Here is a 23,229-nt window from a genome sequence, read left to right on the forward strand (position 1 = left end):
ACATTTAAATGAGAGCAGGAATGAAGAAGAAATAAATTCTTTTTTCTACAAAGTGATAGGGGTAGGCAAACCAGTAAAGTGGTACATAAAGGCAAACCAACAAAATCAATAGAGAGAGGGGGAGTGAAGAATAAGGAGAGGGGGAACAAGTTCCTGAAGATTGCATACACCAACATAGATGGAGTGAGATCGAAGATACTGGAGTTAAGTGATGTAATACAGCTGCAGACACCAGACATTGTTGCACTCACGGAGACAAAACTTGAAGATGTAATTTTAAATGAGGTCATATTCCCAAGGGGCTACTCAATTTGGAGACGGGACAGAAAAATTAGGAAAGGCGGTGGCGTTGCTGTGCTGGTAAAAGAACACCTAAAGGTGAAGGAAATAATGACTGCCAATCCACAAGAAGTTGACATAATAGCACTAGAGATCTGCTATGAGGATGATAAACTAATGATGATAAATGCATATAGTCCACCGCCAAGCAGCACATGGTCAAAGGAGGAGCTAGATAGTAAACGTGAAGGTCTTATAACAATAATGAGAGAGATTATAGCGAGAGCGGATAACGATAGATCACGACTGTTGATAGTCGGTGACTTCAACTTGAAATCCATAGACTGGGAAGCATATGAAGCTAAAACAGAAGATTTTTGGACCTGTAAATTTGTAGACCTCATCCTGGAAACATTCTTGTATCAACATGTTAAACAAGCTACGAGGATGAGGGAAGGGGACGTTCCCTCCATGCTAGATTTGATATTTACCAGGAAGGAGGAAGAGATATTTGACATTCAGTACCTTCCTCCCTTGGGTAAAAGTGACCATGTCTTTTTGGGAATAAAGTATGCAATGCGTTATAAGCTGGAAGAAAATAAGGAGGTTGAAGCAGTTGAAAAACCAGACTTCAGGAGAGGACATTATGGTGACCTTAGAAATTTTTTTAGTGAGTATAATTGGACAGACTTGATGCTAGGCAAGGAAGTGAATGAGATGTATGGCAAGTTTTGTGAAATATATGATAAAGGCACAAAAAAATTTATACCAAAACAGAGATGCAGAACTAGGAAACAGGATTGGTTCAATAGAAATTGCGAGAGGGCTAGAGACCGAAAGACACAAAAATGGAATCAATACAGGAAGAGGCCGAACCCCCAAACATACCAGCGATACAAAGATGCGAGAAACAACTACACGGCAGTGAGGAGAGAGGCAGAAAGAAATTTTGAAAAAGGGATTGCGGACAAATGTAAAACAGAACCAGGTCTATTCTATAAATTCATAAACAACAAATTGCAGGTAAAGGATAATATTCAGAGGTTGAAAATGGGAAATAGATTCACGGAAGATGAAAAGGAAATGTGTGAAACGCTAAACGAAAAGTTCCAAAGTGTGTGTGTACAAAATGAAATCTTTAGGGAACCAGATACAATAAGAATTCCAGAGAACAACATAGAACACATAGAGGTGTCTAGAGACGAAGTGGAAAAAATGCTCAAGGAGCTCGGTAAGAACAAAGCAGCTGGCCCAGATGGCGTTTCACCATGGGTTCTGAGAGAATGTGCATCTGAGCTCAGCATTCCACTTCACCTGATCTTTCAGGCATCCCTGTGTACAGGAATCGTAGCAGACGGGTGGAAACAGGCTAACATAGTTCCAATCTACAAAAGTGGCAGCAGGGAAGACCCCCTCAATTATAGACCTGTATCATTGACAAGTGTAATAGTGAAAGTATTGGAAAAACTAATCAAAACTAAATGGGTAGAACACCTAGAGAGAAATGATATAATATCAGACAGACAGTATGGTTTTCGATCTGGAAGATCCTGTGTATCGAATTTACTCAGTTTCTATGATCGAGCCACAGAGATATTACAGGAAAGAGATGGTTGGGTTGACTGCATCTATCTGGACCTAAAAAAGGCTTTCGACAGAGTTCCACATAAGAGGTTGTTCTGGAAACTGGAAAATATTGGAGGGGTGACAGGTAAGCTTCTATCATGGATGAAAAATTTTCTGACTGATAGAAAAATGAGGGCAGTAATCAGAGGCAATGTATCAGAATGGAGAAATGTCACAAGTGGAGTACCACAGGGTTCAGTTCTTGCACCAGTGATGTTTATTGTGTACATAAATGATCTACCAGTTGGTATACAGAATTATATGAACATGTTTGCTGATGATGCTAAGATAATAGGAAGGATAAGAAATTTAGATGACTGTCATGCCCTTCAAGAAGACCTGGACAAAATAAGTATATGGAGCACCACTTGGCAAATGGAATTTAATGTTAATAAATGTCATGTTATGGAATGTGGAATAGGAGAACATAGACCCCACACAACCTATATATTATGTGAGAAATCTTTAAAGAATTCTGATAAAGAAAGAGATCTAGGAGTGGTTCTAGATAGAAAACTATCACCTGAGGACCACATAAAGAATATTGTGCAAGGAGCCTATGCTATGCTTTCTAACTTCAGAATTGCATTTAAATACATGGATGGCGATATACTAAAGAAATTGTTCATGACTTTTGTTAGGCCAAAGCTAGAATATGCAGCTGTTGTGTGGTGCCCATATCTTAAGAAGCACATCAACAAACTGGAAAAGGTGCAAAGACATGCTACTAAGTGGCTCCCAGAACTGAAGGGCAAGAGCTACGAGGAGAGGTTAGAAGCATTAAATATGCCAAAACTAGAAGACAGAAGAAAAAGAGGTGATATGATCACTACATACAAAATAGTTACAGGAATTGATAAAATCGACAGGGAAGACTTCCTGAGACCTGGAATTTCAAGAACAAGAGGTCATAGATTTAAACTAGCTAAACACAGATGCCGAAGAAATATAAGAAAATTCACCTTCGCAAATAGAGTGGTAGACGGTTGGAACAAGTTAAGTGAGAAGGTGGTGGAGGCCAAGACCGTCAGTAGTTTCAAAGCGTTATATGACAAAGAGTGCTGGGAAGACGGGACACCACGAGCGTAGCTCTCATCCTGTAACTACACTTAGGTAATTACACTTAGGTAATTACAAATGTTTGAAAGAAGTGAAGAGAATGAATTAAGGGATATACCCATTACATTAAACATCAGGAAGAGCATTGACAAACTAAAAAGCCCCAGGTGTGGCTGGATTTCAGTCCAAAGTCATAAAGGGACTGACAGATGCATTGTGCCTACCACTGAAACTCCTTTTTAAAAAATCCCTGGACCAAGGGATAGTTCCTCTGGATTGGAAATATGCAAAAATGTTACCCCTATTTTCAAAAATAGGCAGAAAGAGCTTGGCAGAAAACTACCATCCGATCAGCTTGACTTCACACATCTGCAAGTTCATGGAGAGAATCCTAAGAGAGAAAATCATACAACATCTCAGAGAACAATCTTCTAAAATTAACGCAACATGCGTTTGTTAAAAATAGATCCTGCTTCACTAACCTGCTCACATTTCCGGAAACAGTAACCGGCTATTTAGACAAAGAACTCCCGGTAGATGTAGCTTATGTGGACTTTGCTAAAGCTTTTGACAAGGTACCACATGAGAGACTGGCAAGGAAATTACAGGCACGTGGAATAAATGGGAGAATACTGGAATGGATAAAGCAATGGTTAAAACAGAAAACAGAGGGTTGTGCTAAATTGGGAGGAACCTGACTGGGGAAATATGCTAAGTGGGGTGCCACAGGGGTCCATTTTGGGGCCAACCCTTCTCCTCGTTGACCAGACCACACACTAGAAGGTGAAGGGACGACAACGTTTCGGTCCGTCCTGGACCATTCTCGAGCCGTCCTTCTCCTCGTATACATCACTGACACAGATGAGAATATTACTAACCACATCATCAGATTTGCTGATGACACTAAGATCTATGATAAAGTGGTAAGTGAAAGTGATATTGAAACCTTACGAAGAGAACTACATGAACTCCACAAATAGTCAGATGACTAACAAATGCTTCTGAATGTCAATAAATGCAACACGTTGCATGTGGGGCATAACAATCCACATCATAACTACCAAATTGACAGCTTACAAACTACCTTACAACAGATAAATGAAGAAAAAGACCTTGTAGTCAGAATCCATCATTCACTAAATGTTGCACAACAAGTGGGAGCGGCAGTAAAAAAAAGCGAACCATATCAAGCGTACATTTACCTTCAAGGAAAAGAAAGTAATAGTTCAATTGTATAAGTCTCTGGTGTGCCCCCACCTAGATTATTGCAGCCAGGCATGGAGACCTCATCTTCAGAAAGACATAGCTACTCTGGAGAAGGTGCAACGCCGGGCAACAAAAATCATACCAGAGCTTAGTCATCTCTTGTCTGAGGAACGGTTGAGGGGTCATGGGGCTAACAACACTGCAAACCAGGCATGTCAGGGCAGATCTCATTGAAACTTTTAAAATACTAAACAATTTGGAGGATGTGGATCCAGACAATTTCTTCTAAAGTTCAGATATAACACAAACAAGGCATTGGTTTCAAGCTCAACAAGCCACAATGTAGGACTGAGAACAGAAGATGATTTTACGCCCACAGTGTTGGAACTCATGGAATCACCCACCCACCAAAGCCACAAATGCCAAAACTGTTAAATTTTAAAATCCTGCTGGAACAAATCATAGAACAAACGGACTTTTTTCAAGCCGCTGGCTTCTTGTCCTTGTCGAGGCTATTAGTGGTCCTCGGGTAAATTATGTTGTACTTGTTCCTCCTCATGTATTATGTTGTCTTTGTTCATCCTCATGCATTATGTTGTCCTTGTTCATCCTCATTCCCTATGTTGTCTTTGTTCATCTTAATTCCTTATGTTGTCCTTGTTCATCCTCATGTCTTAAGTTGTCCTTGTTACTTGCTCTCCACCTCTGATTTACCTTAGTGAATTAAAATAGCTTTTCTTGAGAAGATTCTTTTGAAATTTGCATGTACCTTAATTTATGTTTATTATGAGATTGTCCCCTTGTGCAGGTATGATGACAACCAGTTGAACATTCAGAGATTGTTTCATGGGACTGACCCTGACAAGATTGACACCATTTGTAAAGAAAATATTGACTGGCGCCAGGGATCTACCATCCAGCAGAATTTTGGAAAAGGCACATATTTCTCCAATAGGTAAAGTACAAGTTTTTCATACTGTTTATGTATTTGTTTCTTGCACACTAAAATGTAAGAACAATATAATAATTGTGTCGGGGGACAGGAAGCCAGAATGTATTTACACATGTTAGGCCTATATCGAGGTGCCCCCTCCCTCCCCAGGTCAAATTATTGACATAGCCCAGGATGCCCCTCAAAAATAATTTATTTGACATTATCATCATTCTTTATGGTAAATATAGCCCGGAAAGAAGATTATTAAATCCTTGTCTATGATGATGAAAGGAGATACATGTTGCAATTTTTCCTATTTGCTTATATGAAAAAAGTATGGAAATAACAAAATAGCCCCCCCCCCCTCCACAAGTTGACTACTTCCTGAACAGCATGAACTCCTGTATGCTAATCCCCCATGATCACTAAGCCCACACAAGTCACTCAAACATCTGCTACCATTCTCAATCGACTTGAGAATGGTCCAGGACGGACCGAAACGTCATCATCCCTTCACCTTCTAGTGTGTGGTCTGGTCAACATACTTTAGCCACGTTATTGTGACTCATCGCCTGCATCTGCTACCACCTTGCACCACATATGGACTAACAGCCCCCCCTTGCCTCTGGTATAATCACTGACAGAACACCCGATCACTATACTGCTTTCCTTATAGCAAACGTGGACATAACACCTTAGGATACCAAGAAACCTACTTTCAGATTACACAGCAAAGCAACAATAGGGAATCTCTTAAATGTACAGTACTTCAATACAGTATATAAACTGGGAATCTAAATTCATTAATACAGAAGATATAAATTCATTAGCTGACATCTTCCTCTCCAACACTCCAAGCCCCTACAACACTGTCCTCTCCTCACCAAGCCTCTACAACACTGTCCTCTCCTCACCAAGCCCCTACAACACTGTCCTCTCCTCACCAAGCCTCTACAACACTGTCCTCTCCTCACCAAGCCTCTACAACACTGTCCTCTCCTCACCAAGCCCCTACAACACTGTCCTCTCCTCACCAAGCCTCTACAACACTGTCCTCTCCTCACCAAGCCTCTACAACACTGTCCTCTCCTCACCAAGCCTCTACAACACTGTCCTCTCCTCACCAAGCCTCTACAACACTGTCCTCTCCTCACCAAGCCTCTACAACACTGTCCTCTCCTCACCAAGCCTCTACAACACTGTCCTCTCCTCACCAAGCCTCTACAACACTGTCCTCTCCTCACCAAGCCTCTACAACACTGTCATCTCCTCACCAAGCCTCTACAACACTGTCCTCTCCTCACCAAGCCTCTACAACACTGTCCTCTCCTCACCAAGCCCCTACAACACTCACTGTCCTCTCCTCACCAAGCCCCTACAACACTGTCCTCTCCTCACCAAGCCCCTACAACACTGTCCTCTCCTCACCAAGCCCCTACAACACTGTCCTCTCCTCACCAAGCCTCTACAACACTCGCTGTCCTCTCCTCACCAAGCCCCTACAACACTGTCCTCTCCTCACCAAGCCTCTACAACACTCACTGTCCTCTCCTCACCAAGCCCCTACAACACTGTCCTCTCCTCACCAAGCCCCTACAACACTGTCCTCTCCTCACCAAGCCTCTACAACACTGTCCTCTCCTCACCAAGCCTCTACAACACTCACTGTCCTCTCCTCACCAAGCCTCTACAACACTGTCCTCTCCTCACCAAACGAAACGAATGAGAAACATCAAAATAATTGTGAACATTTATATTTGCGGCAACTGCCGCCCAACGGGGTGACGGGATCAAGTGACCCTGAGAGCTTCTTCACTCAGCGCCCATATTTGTTCAACTTCTTGGTTCCAACCTGGCTAAAGTATGTCACATCCAATATTTTATTTTAGTTCCCGTGATCAGAGACTGCATTTTAACAAATAAGAAGAGAAAATAAATTTTTTGAAAAAATTTATTTTCAGAGCACCACAGGGGTGTCATATTTTAATGCAGCACAGCACGATGGTTAAGTGCCGGGGGACTACTTAAGACATACATCCTTAACAGTGTAATCACCTCTGTCAATTAAATGGTAGTTATATGTTGAAGTCAAATTTTGCTACAATGTACCTATTCATCTTGCCTGATGTGTTAAATTAAGGACTTGCCTGAAACACTATGCATGTTAGTGACTGCAAGAATGTAAAAACACCAATGTTATGTACTCTAACAAACCCAATGTACCTCCTTGTAAATAAATAAATAAAATTTTAAACACAACACAGAAAATATAAAAATTTATTATTTTTTTCTTGCTTATTTTCAGTGCTGCAGTTGCCCGTAATCACTCTACCCTAACTCTGAGTGGTCACTACGTATTGATATTGGCAGACGTTATCATTGGCTCTGTGGTTAGGGGATCACCAACCCTCACCCGTCCACCAACAAATATTTCCACCAATTTACTCTATGACACAACTGTAGATGATGAGCATGCTCCAACTATCTTTGTTAAATATGATAAAGAAGAGTATTACCCGGAGTATATTATTGAATTCTTTTAAAAGGCAGTAATTATGAGATTTGTATTGTACTTCCTCTGCATATTTTGGAGACACTCATTCTTGTTGCAATAGTCTACTACCAGTTAATAAGCAGATTGTTGTGTTGTGGTTACAGTACTCTACAATGGTCCATCTAATTACCCAAAGCTTCCTAGTATTATGCAAGTAATGAAGAAATATGATATATTTACTCACTATAATGTTGGTGCTGAATGTAGAACATGAAAAACTTATTTGTACTCTGAAATAATATAATTTTATAATGAAATTGAGTACATGTAATTACCCAAAGCTAGAACATTGTCGCTTGAAGCGTTCACTTCCTGTGCCGTCTCCTGCCACTTAGTTTCTAATATTTTTGTTATAAAATTATATTATTTCGGAATAAAAATAAGTTTTTTCATGTTCTACATTCAGCATCAACATTATAGTGAGTAAATATATCGTAGTTCTTCATTACTTACGTAATTCTAGAAAGCTTTGGGTAATTAGCCAGACGCCTCTGCATGGCCTTACAAGTGGGAGGACCTGGGGGTTCAAATCTTGTGCAGTGATGTGATTGTTTAGTGTTTCTTCACACTAATTGCCCCTGTGCATCACTCCATCAATTATCGTAAACATGGATGTAAAATGATTGGTGAATTTTGTTCCAACTGCTTACAGTACCAGACCAGAGGCCTAAACATTTTTTTGTAGATGATGTTATAATTATGATCTCTCAAAATGGAATTTTTTGTAATAATGTTTTATTGTTTACAAACTTTACATGCTGTGTATTTTTGTTCTGTATAAAATACTTTCCTTTCAGCAATTGTTGTACTTTTGAATACTTTTGAGTAATGATGCAGTATGTATTGTGGTGCATCTTAATACAGTGCTGTACCTAGAGGACAGCTTGGTAACGGGATCATGGAAACATTTAATGTTCCTAACATAACTATTCAGCCTTTGCCTCTCACTTCATAAGGTTTGGTCAACTGACTCACCTGTGAAGACATTTGTTGCTCAAGGTTAAAGACTGAACAAAAAAAATGTAATTTTATTGTTGTAAACTCTGGTGTATGGGCCTTCAATTCCCAAAATGATTGATAAAGGTTAGTTTAAGACTGATTGGTCTTATCAGTTATCTTGTTTCTTTTTTTTCAAATGATGGCTTTCATATGGTGTGGTTAAACCATATTCTCATTAGAGGCATTCCACTAGGGGAGGCATCCCTAGTGGGAAAATTGTACCCGTCATGCTTAATTTGTTTCTTGTGGTTTTTAAGTGGGAACTATTGTGTGCTTGATTACTGTATTGGTGTCGTGCAATGGGAGCTGAACCGGTGGCTGAAACTCGAGTTAATCACCACCTCAGTGCCTTGTCATGACTTGAAACCTCCAACATTTATATATAATAAGTTATTTGAATATTTAATAAATCATTAGAATATTTGATAAACTCGTTAGAATATTTGATAGATCATTTGAATATTTAATAAATCATTAGAATATTTGATATATTATTAGTTTATTATTTAATACATCATTAAGGTTGAGTACAGTACTGAAGTCATTAAGGATTGCAAATGTGGTGCCACATTTTAAGAAAGGAGTTGGATCACTTGCATCAAACTATCATCCAGTTAGCTTAACGTCTATTGTAGGATAGTTACTTAAATCAACAATTGCAGTCAATGATCACAAGAGCCATTGGATTATACCTGGAAAAATATAGATTAATATTGGAGTCACAACATGGTTTTACTAAGGGTCACTCATGTTTACAAATTTACTCTATTTTTTCCCCAGTATATTTCAAGCAGTTGATAGTGCGAAGGATTGCAAGTGTATCTTCACTTCAGCATGGCCTTTGATACTGTACGCCTTAAAAAAGTTTGAAGTACTGTAAATAGTATAAGGGGGATGTGTTGAGGGTAATGGTATCTTAAAAAGATAAAAATTAGATGATTATTTAGCAGAAAGCATGGAGTTAAGCTGGACTGGAAAACTGTTGGAGTGCCCCAGGGTTCTGTCCTGTCCAAGGGCTTGTGTTGCATACCATATTCTGTATATTTATTAACAATTTAGACACAGGATTGAATAGTAACATTTGCAAACTTGTGAACAATACACAATAAGGGTGGGAAATATATTCAGAAAAAGGCAATATCACTACAAGATCTATAGAGGCTTTCAGAATGGACAAAGGATTGACAAGTGTAATTTACCTTAGGGCCACTAACTCGCTAGTGGCCTCGACAAGGACAAGAAGCTGGTGACTTGTCAAAGGTCCCTTATTTGTCCGGGTGAGTTTTTTCTAGCTGGATTTTAAAATAAACAGCTTTGGCGAGTAGGCAGTTCCATGGGTTTTCCTGAATTTACCTGAGGGGCCACTAACACTAGTGGCCTCGATAATGACAAGAAGCCTGTACCTTATCAAAGGTCCCCCCCCCCCCCCCATTTGCCTGGATGAACATAAACCTGTGAGTGAAAAAAGTATCTCTTGTTACCAGTCCAACATTGTGGCTTGTTGAGCTTGAAATTGTTACTCCTTGTTTGTGTTACATCTGACCTTCTGAAGAAATTGCCTGGTTCAACTTCCTACAAATTGTTCAGTATTTTAAAAGGTTCAGTGAGATTCCACCCTGTCATGCCTGATTTGCAGTGTTCTTAGCCCTGTGAGGCCCTTGACTGTTCCTGATGTGAGAGTTGACTGAGCTCTGAAATGGTTTTTGTTGTTTTGTGTTGAACTTTCTCCAGAGCAGCTATGTCCTTCTGAAGATGTGGTCTCCATCCTGTCTCTACAGAATCGCCGTGATCGCTACTGTCTTCGCTACCTTGCGTGGCCCCTACAACACCCTCACTCTCATTTATGTCATACTTTGACCATTACCTCTCCTGTGGGCCCTGTTCTGTTTCACCACCTTACCCTTTCTGTACGATTGTCTCACTTGCAAGGTTCTCCCTCTATTTGTATTACCAATATTTCTCCTAATGTCGTTGCATCCTTGCCCCCATGGAGGGTCCCTTTTCCTAAGTTTTGCAATATCTTGACCCACATAACAAAAGCTTTTACCCCTCCTACAGTTCTGAAATGCTTTTTCCTTACTTTTCTTCACACTACCGCTCCATTTCCATCTTCACAAATGGGTCTAAGTCTGCTGACGGTGTAGGCTACTCTTGTATTTCCTGATCACACCTGTATGTGTCACCTGCCCTTGGAGACTAGCATCTTCACAGCAGAATTTTATGCAATTTTGTATGCTCTTTATCAACTGCTTTCTTGTTGTCAATCTTCCTTTGATGTTGTAGTTGACTCTCACAGTGCCCTCATGACTCTGGAGTCCTTTAAGCTTGTCCATCCTGTGGTAGTCGTAATTCAACATTGGCTGTTTATCTCCAGCAGATTTAAGGCAGTCGAGTGTTGCTGGGTTTCCAGCCATATTGGTGTTTCCTTAAATAAGCGTGCGGACGGTGCCGCTAAGGAGGCTATCCGCACTTGTCCCATTTCCCACAAAGGTGTTCCTTATTTCGACTTCTACCCAGGTATTTATTCCTTCATCCTTGCTCATTGGCAGTGTCATTGATCTTCTGTTACTGCAACAAACTGCGTGCTCTTAAGGGTAGCGTCTCCCCCATGGCCTTCCTCCTCCCACAGTAACTGGCGGTGGGAAACGACTCTGGCAAGGTTATGTAGTAGCCATACATGTTTAACTCACGGTCACCTAATGGAGTGCCACCCTGCTCCTTGTTGTCCGAACTGCACTGTCTCTCTTATGGTCATGCATATCCTTGTTGAATGTCCTAACTTCCAGGACGTGCTTGCGTCTTGCTTCCTAACTGTCCCTCGCAGTCACATGTCCCTTAATAGAATTCTTGGTGAATCATACCTTTGATATCGTTTGCCTTATGTGCTTTTGTTCTCGTATTGCCATCCTTAGTGATACTTAGTGTCTTTTTGAATATACTGCACATTTGATGGTGCTACATAGCCTCCCTGGCTTGGTGCCTTCTTTTGATAATTACTGTACTTCCTTGCAGGTGTGTGATGTCAAGCTGATCAGACAGTAGTTTTCTGATGAGCACTTTCTGCTTCTTTTTTTATATAAATAGGGGTAACATTAGCATATATCCAATCTAGGAGGACTCTCTTGGTCCAGGGATTTTGTGAAAAGTAGTTTCAGCAGTTGGCATAGTTCTTCTGTCAGTTCCTTATGACTTCAGATTGGATTCCATCCACACCTGGGGCTTTTTAGTCATAATTTGTCAATGCTCTTCCTGATTATGTCGCATGTTTTGGGTATATACATATATATCCCTTATTTCATTCTCTTCACCTCTGTCAAACATTAGTGTGGGTGATGTCATTTAACCTTTCTACTCTACTGTGAACATTAATGTAAAATATTAATTCAGAGCATTTGCTATCTTTTATTGTCCATTATAACTTGATTAGTCTCATCTTTTATGGGTCCTACTGAGTCCTTTGTTTTGGTTTAATTATTATATAGGCATAGAACAATTTTGGATCCTTCTTTATGTTTTGGGCAAATTTTCTTTTGTAGTTTTGTTTGGCTAATCTGATTTCCTAGGTGGCCGAGTCTAGTGTGCTTTTATATATCTCGTAATCAATGATGTTAATCGTGGATTTATACCTAATCTAGAGAGTCCTCTTAGTTAGCAATGCTCATTTTACTACCTGTGTCATCCATCTAGTCCTTTTTTTCTTTCTCCTTTTTGGCACACACATTTTTGAACGACTTCAGTGATGACGTTGAAATTTTTCCCATGATGCTTCCATGCCATGTTCACTTATCAGCTGCCTCCAGAAGGTGTGTTGCAGTTCCTCTTTCATTCCTTGAAAGTCTGTTTGATGGGAATCTAGAAATTTATCTATTTTTAACAAACAGTATTGCAAGAATTTTACAAGATTGTTCACTGTAAGATGAATGATTCTTTTCCTTATGTATTTGTGAAAACCCATTTATGGGTTTGTATTTGTGAAATTTATGTAAAGAATTATACCAAGTCTTTTGCACTCCTGAGTGCTTTGTCAAGGTCTTAGTATGTGGTTAGGACGAGACTTACATCTCAATCCCATAGACATGGGATTGTTTCGAGCATAGCTTAGATATACAGTATATACATATATATATATATATATATAAAGGATTTTGGGTGGCTATAAATAGGAGTGGCTTCATATGAGCCAATAGGCCTTTATTCTAATGCTTGTATATACTATACTCATCCACTCTGGAAATTCTTTTTAGAATCAAATATACATGAAAAACTATATAATGTGACTGTTCTTGACTGTATTGACCTGTGCTAAGGGGTGTTGTCTAATGTTTTAGTGCAAACACAATGATGACTTCCTTTTTATGGTAAATTATAACTTGATTGGTCTCTTCTTTCAAGGATCTTACTCTGTCGTTTGTGTTGATTTTACTCCTTGTATATGTATAGAGGACTTTTGATCTTCCTTAATGGGCAGTTGTACTCTGTTTTTAAGAAAAAGAGTATTATATTTCAGAATACACCTAGTCTGGTTAATCCAGATTAATTGTCCATTGCATCCAGACACTTGTTGAAATTGGACTTATTCAAAAGTTTATTAATTTTGTGGACAATTTGTTTGTTATTAAAAGATAGGTAATTACAAGTATGTATTTGTACACATACCAAATAATATACCAAAATTACATGTTCTGTTTGTTTATTTCCGAAGCAAATTGGAGCATCCCTTGTTAAAAGTTTGATGTATTTTTAAATAGCATGTGCTATCAAAAATTATTATTCTTTTAAATTTAGTCAAGGAGATTCACTTGGTTTTCAGTATGAGGCTTAAATAAGTTTTCTTTGTTAAGTTGCTCCTTTGGGGCAATTCTCATGTTTTCTAATGAAGGTGGTGGGCTCTTTGCCTTACAGCTCCACTATTCATCATCATTGAACCATTTTCCACCAAATACTTGTCTTTCAATTGATTTATTTATCTTGGTTTTCATTTTGCAATCTTGCAATATGTTCTAGGGAACAGGTGAATGAGATATTTAAGAGATTCAGTCGAAAATAAGGCATATAGTTAATCTGAAAAGCACTTTTGTGAGCATAATATTGGTCTGGTCACACTTTCTTTCTGTTCTGCTGACCATTTGTAAAGAGTCTGTTTCTTGGCATGAGGAAGTTCACATATGACTTGGCTTGATCGGGGAAACCTGTAGATGTGTTGGTGGTGCAGCCTAGTGGCAGACAGTGCAGGTACCCAAGAAGTAAGTTGAAGTTAGCAGACCCCACTCTTTGTGGTCACTGGTGATACCAAGGGCTTTCAACTTTTTATGTATGAACTTTTAATTACATCTTGGGCTGGACTGAATGATTTCCAATGCTTCCCTACCACCTATATACTGTATATATGACCCTACAGAGACTGCTTGAAAATTTCTCAGTTGTGGCTGTACGAAGTATGTCAGCCTGCCTGAACGTGCATGAACTGGAGATGCTTAGATCCAGGAAAGACTTAGGTAAATATTAATTTAGAAGCAAGGTTGTTGATATCTGGCACAAACTACTGGATAACATAATAGACATGGGATTGTTTCAAGCATAGCTTAGACAGACAGTATATATAAAGGAGTTTGAGTGGATATAAATAGGAACCAATAGGCCTTCTTTTTTTTTTATTTCCTTTATTCTAATGTTTGTATGTATACTCATCCACTCTGGAAATTCTTTTTAGAATAAAATATACATTAAAACTATGTACTGTAATGTGACTGTTCTTAGCTGTACCGACCTGTGCTAGTGGGCATTGGGGGTGTTGTCTAATCTTTTTAGGCTCCTTATCCTAAGGCTCTGTTCACAAAGGTGGTTTTCATATTATCTTTAAGCCTTATTTTAACTTTTTCATATAAAAATCTCAGATTTGGTAAACCACTCTTATGAGTATTTCTACATACTGTACAGTATTTGGAAGTTGGTTGCATAGGAATTTTTAGAATATATCATAATACTGTATTTGCATTTGTACTCTCCTTGCTTTGGTGCAATTTTAAAATATTGTATTAACTTTTTATAACAGTAATTACTGGATAATTGCTTTAATTTTATGTATGCTGCAGTTACAAAATAAAATTGTACAAAAAGATATTAAGATGTTTTTGTATAGTGTAGTAAAACCCAGGTATACCCGAGTTTACTTGAATGCATTTAACTTGAACCTGAGTTTAATGTACTTAAGTAAAGAATTGTTTTGTTATCCTACTTATGCATGATTTAGCATGCCATTATTATAATTTACATAATAATTTAGAATGTGGGAAATTCAAGTATTATACTGATTAAATACAAATGAGGTGGTGAAGGAAACTCCCTTTGTTAAGATGGTAGTTTGAGATCCTGGGCAGAGTTGGATGACTGGTCACCTTCCCTTCACTCTACTGGCTTCAGTAATTCAGAACCTGTAAGTTGTTTAGTTCATCATGGACCCCCATACCCATCCTGTGGGCAGTGATGTAACCCATACCCATCCTGTGGGCAGTGATGTAACCCATACCCATCCTGTGGGCAGTGGTGTAACCCATACCCATCCTGTGGGCAGTGGTGTAACCCATACCCATCCTGTGGGCAGTGATGTAACCCATACCCATCCTGTGGGCAGTGATGTAACCCATACCCATCCTGTGGGCAGTGGTGTAACCCATACCCATCCTGTGGGCAGTGGTGTAACCCATACCCATCCTGTGGGCAGTGATGTAACCCATACCCATCCTGTGGGCAGTGGTGTAACCCATACCCATCCTGTGGGCAGTAATGTAACCCATACCCATCCTGTGGGCAGTGATGTAACCCATACCCATCCTGTGGGCAGTGATGTAACCCATACCCATCCTGTGGGCAGTGATGTAATCCATACCCATCCTGTGGGCAGTGGTGTAACCCATACCCATCCTGTGGGCAGTAATGTAACCCCATACCCATCCTGTGGGCAGTGATGTAACCCATACCCATCCTGTGGGCAGTGATGTAACCCATACCCATCCTGTGGGCAGTGGTGTAACCCATACCCATCCTGTGGGCAGTGATGTAACCCATACCCATCCTGTGGGCAGTGATGTAACCCATACACATCCTGTGGGCAGTGATGTAACCCATACACATCCTGTGGGCAGTGATGTAACCCATACACATCCTGTGGGCAGTGATGTAACCCATACCCATCCTGTGGGCAGTGATGTAACCCATACACATCCTGTGGGCAGTGATGTAACCCATACCCATCCTGTGGGCAGTGATGTAACCCATACACATCCTGTGGGCAGTGATGTAACCCATACACATCCTGTGGGCAGTGATGTAACCCATACCCATCCTGTGGGCAGTGATGTAACCCATACCCATCCTGTGGGCAGTGATGTAACCCATACCCATCCTGTGGGCAGTGGTGTAACCCATACCCATCCTGTGGGCAGTGATGTAACCCATACACATCCTGTGGGCAGTGATGTAACCCATACCCATCCTGTGGGCAGTGATGTAACCCATACCCATCCTGTGGGCAGTGGTGTAACCCATACCCATCCTGTGGGCAGTGATGTAACCCATACCCATCCTGTGGGCAGTGATGTAACCCATACCCATCCTGTGGGCAGTGATGTAACCCATACCCATCCTGTGGGAAGTGGTGTAATTCATATTCATCCTGTGGGTAGTGATGTAACCCATACCCATCCTGTGGGCAGTGGTGTAACCCATACCCATCCTGTGGGAAGTGGTGTAATTCATATTCATCCTGTGGGTAGTGGTGGTGAATCCCATACCCATAACGTGGATGATGAACCACATACCCATCCTCAGGTGTGGTGTAACCTGTATCCATCTTGTCAGCAGTGGTGTAATCCACACACACCATGTGGGTGGTGGGAATCACATAATGGTTGAAGGTAAAACTAATGGTAGATCATGGTCTGGGGAAAATATGTACTAATAACACATATGGTTCCAGTAACTGGCCCAAAGCCTAAACTTTCTACATAATAATAATATTTTTATATCAAGAAATATATACACTAGCTATATTACATTGTACTGATAATTGTTATAGCATCAATGTTTTTACAAGGACATTAATCATACTAGTGTTTGGGCAAATCTAAGACATTTTAGAGTTTTATATTCTATATCTATAGAAGAAAATGTCTGTCCAAAGATGATGGCCAGATGCTTGAGACAAGCCTCATTAAACTTTGCAGGTTGACTGAGGGCGACTTTCATACCCATTGTCATGTCTGTCCTATTGCCCTCTTAAGAAAAGTTGATGGAGATGAAATAATCAGCCCTGAGCCCATAGATCTTAAAATATGGCAATCACATGAGAGGGTTAGCTTTTTCCCTACCTGAATTTTTTGTACCCGAATTTACCTGAGGGCCACTAACACAAGTGGCTTCGAGAAGGACAGGAAGCTGGTGGCTTCGAGAAGGTCCTTCCCCCCATTTGATTTGATAATCTTCACCAGTTTGATTTTGAAATTCAAAATTTTGAATTTCAAAATTTCAAAATTTCAAAAATTTCAAATTTTGAAATTCATTGGGTTTATGAGAGTACAGAGAATTGAAGTTTTGCATTCTTGTAAAGCCACTAGCGCACACAGCGCTTTGGGCAGATCCTTAATTTAACATATAATTTCAAGAAGGTACCATTACCATTGTAATCTATCATCTGATATCATGGTTGTTGTATTGAGTGCATATTCTACTGCATTATTCCTTGAAATGATCCTCATATTGTGCTTCAGTGAACCAATGTATAACCCTGAGATGTTATCCTTATGTACCTAGTAATCCTTGTTCATTATTGTGTATTGTTATTATTGTGTATTATCTGCTTTTGTGTCAAAATTTCTTGCAATGTACCTGTAAACATTTTTTTGTCAATTTTACTGTAATTATTCTACTTAAAATTATCTGTACTTGTAAAGTAAAGCTGTAAAGTACTTATAAACATTTTGTCAATTTTACTGTGAATTATCTAAAAATTATCTGTTAGTTCAAGGACTTGCCTGAAATGCTGTGTGCTAGTGGCTTTACAAGAATGTAAAATCAACTTAATTTCTATGTTCTCTGTTAACCCCCAATGTACCTTCTTGTATATAAATAAATAAAATAAATAAATAAATCAAGAGTCTTGGCATGAACTTCGGCAGGTAGCCAGTTCTATGGGTTTATAACCCTGTGGGTGAAGAAGCATCTCCTGTTCCCAGTCTTACATTGTGGCTTGTCGAGCTAGAAACCATTGTTCCTTGTTTGAGTTACATTTAAGAAATATCCAGATCAACATCCACCAAATAATATTTACCTGAATTTTACCTGAGGGCCACTAATACTAGTGGCCTCGACAAGAACCAGAAGCGGGCGGGTTGTCAAAGGACCCCAATTTGCCCTGATGATCTTTTCTATCTACAGTATTTCAAAACCCATAAAGCTAATGGTAGTAGCTAATACTATGTGCTAATTTATTTATTTATTTATATACAAGAAGGATGCTTAGTATGCTTAACTCGATTCATACAGCTCTTGATAAAAATGAGTTCCCTGTTGGGTTATTTGTGGACCTGCGTAAAGCTTTTGATACTGTCAACCACCAAAACCTTCTTCTTAAATTACATCATTATGGAGTCAGAGGACACTCCCTACAATACCTCAAATTCTACCTTACTGACAGGCTCCAATATGTTTCTGTGAATAATACAATTTCTCCCACCCTACCCATCAACATTGGTGTTCCCCAGGGCAGCATACTTGGCCCTCTCCTCTTTCTCATCTACATTAATGACCTTCCAAATGCCTCCCAACACCTCAAACCAATTCTATTTGCTGACGACACAACCTTCATTTACTCCAGTCCTGATCCCCTTGCTCTAAATGCCACAGTAAATACTGAGCTAAATAAAGTCCATCTGTGGCTAACTGCCAACAAACTCACCCTTAACATTGACAAAACCTTCTATATTCTGTTTGGCAATAAATCCTCTAATCAAATAAATCTCAAAATAAACAATACCCAAATTTGTAACAAATTAGATGGCAAATTCCTTGGCATTCTCATTGACCACAAGCTGAATTTCCAGGGACACATTCTAAACATATCAAAAAAAGTTTCAAAAAATGTTGGCATTCTTTCTAAGATCAGATATTATGTACCACGCCCTGCCCTGGTTACTCTCTATTACTCCCTTATCTATCCATATCTCAACTATGGTATTTGTGCTTGGGGTTCTACTACCCAAAATCATTTACGTCCTCTAATTACTCAACACAAAGCTGCTATTAGGACAATATCCAACTCTGGCCCCAGACATCACTCGGTACCCTTACTCAAATCTCTGAATATCTTAGATATTAAGTCACTGCACATTCTCTCATGTGTATTATACATATATAAAACGCTAAACTATAATGCCAATCCTGATCTCAAAAGCTTCATAGAAGGTTGTAGCAGAACCCATGAGCATCACACCAGAAATAAATACAGTTTTGATATTCCTAGAGTACGACTTAATCAAACTAGAAATGCTCTACAAATCAAGGGGCCCAGAATGTGGAATGACCTTCCCAACCATGTTAAAGACTGTACCTCTCTCAACCAGTTTAAGTTAAAAGCGAAGCTATACCTAATAAATTCCCTGTAACCAGCTTACCCTTCTATTGTCAACCAATGTCTGTTTTTTTAAACAACGTTGTTTGTCGACCTAATTGTATTTGTGCTGCTTTATCAGCCATGTTCCCCTCTTTATCTCTATTTTTATTTGTTCTCAACACATTTTATTCTTTATACTCAATTAGTATTAAGTTTTAGTCATTAATGTTTTTCCTGCCTGAAACGCTTTGCGTAATAGTGGCTTTAGGCATTGTATGTACTAGCTCTATCTATTAATCCATCACTCTTTGTAAAATCTCTTGTATGTATGTACCTTACCTGAATAAACATTTATTATTATTTATTTATTCTCTTGCCAGCACCACACGCGCGCTCCACCTCCCCTCCATCTTGTAAATATATACTATGTTATTATTACTAAAAAAAAGAATAAATATAAACAGCTTATATATATAAAATACGCTCATGAAATTATAAACTTATGTAAATGTGAAATATGAATTAAATTGTGTAATATTATAGTGTTAATAATATTGTTATAAAGTGTATCCCCAGCGGCCGCTGTGTTGTGATGGTCGGCGGCGTCGACTCCAGTAAGTGACCTCTCGTTGACTGTCCTCCTGCGGGACCCTGTGTCTCCTGCACCACTACTGCCTCCTGCAGGACCCTGTGTCTCCTGCACCACTACTGCCTCCTGCAGGACCCTGTGTCTCCTGCACCACTACTGGCCTGCAGGACCTTGCACCACTACTGCCTCCTGCAGGACCCTGCACCACTACTGCCTCCTGCAGGACCTCCGCATCTTGTACCATCATCACCACAATCATGAGCTGTGAGTTCCTCTTTAACTTTCACTCTCCTCAGGGTGACTAAACAAGTGAACCCAGCGGGTATTTCATCCTGTGGGAGGTGTTGTATGTGCTGCTATGGCGGTGTGTTCACTCACATGATGAGTGACGCTGTCCAATACTGTCACTATGGCGGTGTGTTCACTCACAGGATGAGTGGCGCTGCCCAATAAACTCTCCCCTCGGGGCAAAACTTAAAAATGTAAAAAAAATTTAACTTCACAGCTTGGCGCATTGGGACACTGCCTAGATGTGCCAAGTGACGTGGCACCGCTGTTAGTCGTGGGAGCGAAATACAAAACTCTTAGCAAGATCAAAACGTGGATCTCTGTTGCTCGTTGCTAATGGCATCGGAGTCGCGTGATGGACGGCGACATTCTCTCCGTCTTCTTCCTCTTCCCGATTGTGCATGCGCGGCTCTCGATAGACATCTCGAGCATAAATGGATATATATATATCGGAATTAACTAAGGAAAAAAGAGATGGTGACGAGTATTGATGTCACATTTAATTCTTCTGTGTTAAAATATAATTTTGCGTAACATAAATTGGATTTATTAAAGTCACGCAGCTAATCGAGGAAATTAAAGTGAAATCATTTACATTAAAATAATTTCCTCTAGAATATTTAATATCAACTAAATAAAGGAGTTCCAGTAAGCAGTAGTATGCTATGAAATTAAACTTATTAGTAACTAGATTTAGTAAAAGAAATGATAAACTAGACTCTGTTATAAATCCAACTAAATGTGGAAAGAATTCATGTTTCTGCCTGTCATTCCTCACGTCACTCTGACTAGGAAGAATCTGGCAATATGTTTAATATAAATCATGATGATGATTAAATCTACAAGTTAGTGATTTTAGTAACTACTTGTGGTTAATACAAAGGTTGTATAAAATACAAAGATGTATGAAACTGTTGGTTATTTCCAACATCCCTAATGTTAACAGATTCTGAACACAAACGGCTTTGATTTCTTCTTGAAAGAGGTCACAGTTTCAGCATGTTTGATATTTGATATCATTGCCCGAAATGATATCATTGCCCGAATGGAATTTGATATTCCTGCCCGAAACGCTTTGCGTAATAGTGGCTTTAGGCATTGTATGTACTAGCTCTATCTATAAAGCCAACAAACTTTGTAAAATCTCTTTATGTATGTACCTTACCTAAATAAATATTATTATTATTATTATTATTATTAAATCTAACAGTATGTTTGTAACTCTGCATCTATGTACTGTATGTACTTTTCCTAAATAAAATGTTAGATTATCCCATTTAGATTATGCAGTTCAGTTTTGGTCGCCATATTATAGAATGGATATAAATTCACTTGAACGTGTCCAGCGTAGGATGACTAAGTTAATTCCCCAAATTAGAAATCTTTCATATGAAGAAAGATTAACAAAGCTTAAGTTGCATTCACTGGAAAGGCGAAGAGTTAGGGGCGACATGATAGAGGTTTACAAGTGGGTGAATGGACATAACAAGGGGGATATTAATAGGGTATTAAAAGTATCAACACAGGACAGAACACGAAACAATGGGTATAAATTGGATAAGTTTAGATTTAGGAAAGACTTGGGTAAATACTGGTTCAGTAACAGGGTTGTTGATTTGTGGAACCAATTGCCGCGTAACGTGGTGGAGGTGGGGTCCCTCGATTGTTTCAAGCGCGGATTGGACAAGTATATGAGTGGGATTGGGTGGTTATAGAATAGGAGCTGCCTCGAATGGGCCAATAGGCCTTCTGCAGTTACCTTTGTTCTTATGTTCTTATGTTCTTATGTTATTTGTTATTCAGAAGCCTGTTATTTAATCTAGGAGCATGACTGTCCTTGTGCACTGTATCAATTTCCCTAAGTATCTTGTATGTTGTGGCCATGTCCCAAGTGTATTTTGTTTTCCTCCATCATTATAAGGTGTAGTGTGGTAGTCCTTGGTGGTGAAAGTGAGGAGAGCAGTGCCATCCCTAGGACAGTGCTGTGAGGGAGGGCCAGCCCTCCCCTGACTTGCAGTCCCTCATAAAGACAGGCCGAATTTGTTATTTGTGTGCTTGGGAGGAAACTGGTTTCTTGTGGACAGATTTATTATCATTATTTTACAAGTAACTTATAGCTTTGTTAATTTATATCTATCTAGAAATCCAATATTCTTCTTGTAACTCATTTTGTATGTATATTTCCCTAAATAAACATATTATTGTAATTATTATTATTGTTGTACTGTTGAGAAGGTCGTGACCCATGCTTACTGCTTATGTACCGGTTGCACGTGCGCAAGTGCAACCTGGCTCAAGCCAATAATCACTCGTTTCCCTTCTACAGAAACTTTCTTATTTTGTCAAGCAGAATTATATCCAGCTGCCAAACCCTCTATGTATGAATGGCAAATGCTTTATACATAACTCACAACTGTTTTAAATTTACATTTTTTCTCAAACGGAGCTTTGCTCCTGTCCTCTGTTCAAATCACACCTTTGTAACTGCTCATGTTTACTGCAAATGTAAGAAATTATCAGCACAACCTATGCACTTGATATCCTCCCTTCTATACACCTTGGACCCAATTGTGATTGGATATGTAGACATGTTTGGATAAGTAGTCATTCCCCCCCCCCCCTTCCAGGTATGAAAAATAATTTCATGTACAAAAGTACATAACAATACATTATTGTGTCACTATATGTTGAGGGTTTTGTTAGGTTAGGTTGGATTTGGTTTAGTTTTGATTAGTTAGGTTAGCTTTGGTTTGGTTAGGTTTTTGTTAGGTTTCTTTAAGTTGGGCTTGGTTGAGTTAGGCTATCTTGAAATGATTTTGGGTCTTAGTGTCTCTGCGGCCCAGTCCTCCTTTTTGTTACACACCCTCAGGAAGCAGCTGCCTAATGTTCTCCTGGGGATGTGCTTTCACAGGGTTTTCTTTTTCTTTCTTTTTTATTTTGCTGGGTAGGGGGGTGGGTGGTCTATCCACCCTTCTGTTGTGTTGGTGGTCCTTCACCAGGCCCCTGTATGTGTATGTGTCAGCAGGGGTTCGTTTTTTTTAAGCTGTTCTTTTGGTAGTTTGGGACCAACCGGTTAGCAATACAGTACC

The 23,229-nt window shown here is 39.4% G+C and overlaps 2 protein-coding genes across 8 annotated transcripts in view; both read left to right on the plus strand.

The window, feature by feature from the left end:
- LOC123745523 (zinc finger CCCH-type antiviral protein 1) overlaps positions 1–14,777 on the plus strand; it is a 36,723-nt gene extending 21,946 nt beyond the window's left edge. For all 5 annotated transcript variants that reach the window (XM_045726113.2, XM_045726115.2, XM_045726114.2 and 2 more), the window contains 2 exons: positions 4,979–5,125; positions 7,410–14,777. In XM_045726113.2, coding sequence (XP_045582069.1) covers positions 4,979–5,125; positions 7,410–7,647 — 385 coding nt within the window. In that variant the 3' untranslated portion in view covers positions 7,648–14,777. The remainder of the gene's footprint in view (positions 1–4,978; positions 5,126–7,409) is intronic.
- Positions 14,778–19,981: 5,204 nt separating this feature from the next.
- The window catches only part of LOC123745525 (uncharacterized), a 66,817-nt gene continuing 63,569 nt past the window's right edge, over positions 19,982–23,229 (plus strand). For all 3 annotated transcript variants that reach the window (XR_011224269.1, XR_011224270.1, XM_045726120.2), the window contains exon 1: positions 19,982–20,116. Coding sequence is in view for 1 of the 3 variants with exons in the window: in XM_045726120.2 (XP_045582076.2) it covers positions 20,110–20,116 (7 nt within the window). In the remaining 2 variants the exon portion in view is untranslated. The remainder of the gene's footprint in view (positions 20,117–23,229) is intronic.

The sequence above is a fragment of the Procambarus clarkii genome, chromosome 71, assembly GCF_040958095.1.
Source record: "Procambarus clarkii isolate CNS0578487 chromosome 71, FALCON_Pclarkii_2.0, whole genome shotgun sequence".
NCBI lineage: Eukaryota > Metazoa > Arthropoda > Malacostraca > Decapoda > Cambaridae > Procambarus > Procambarus clarkii.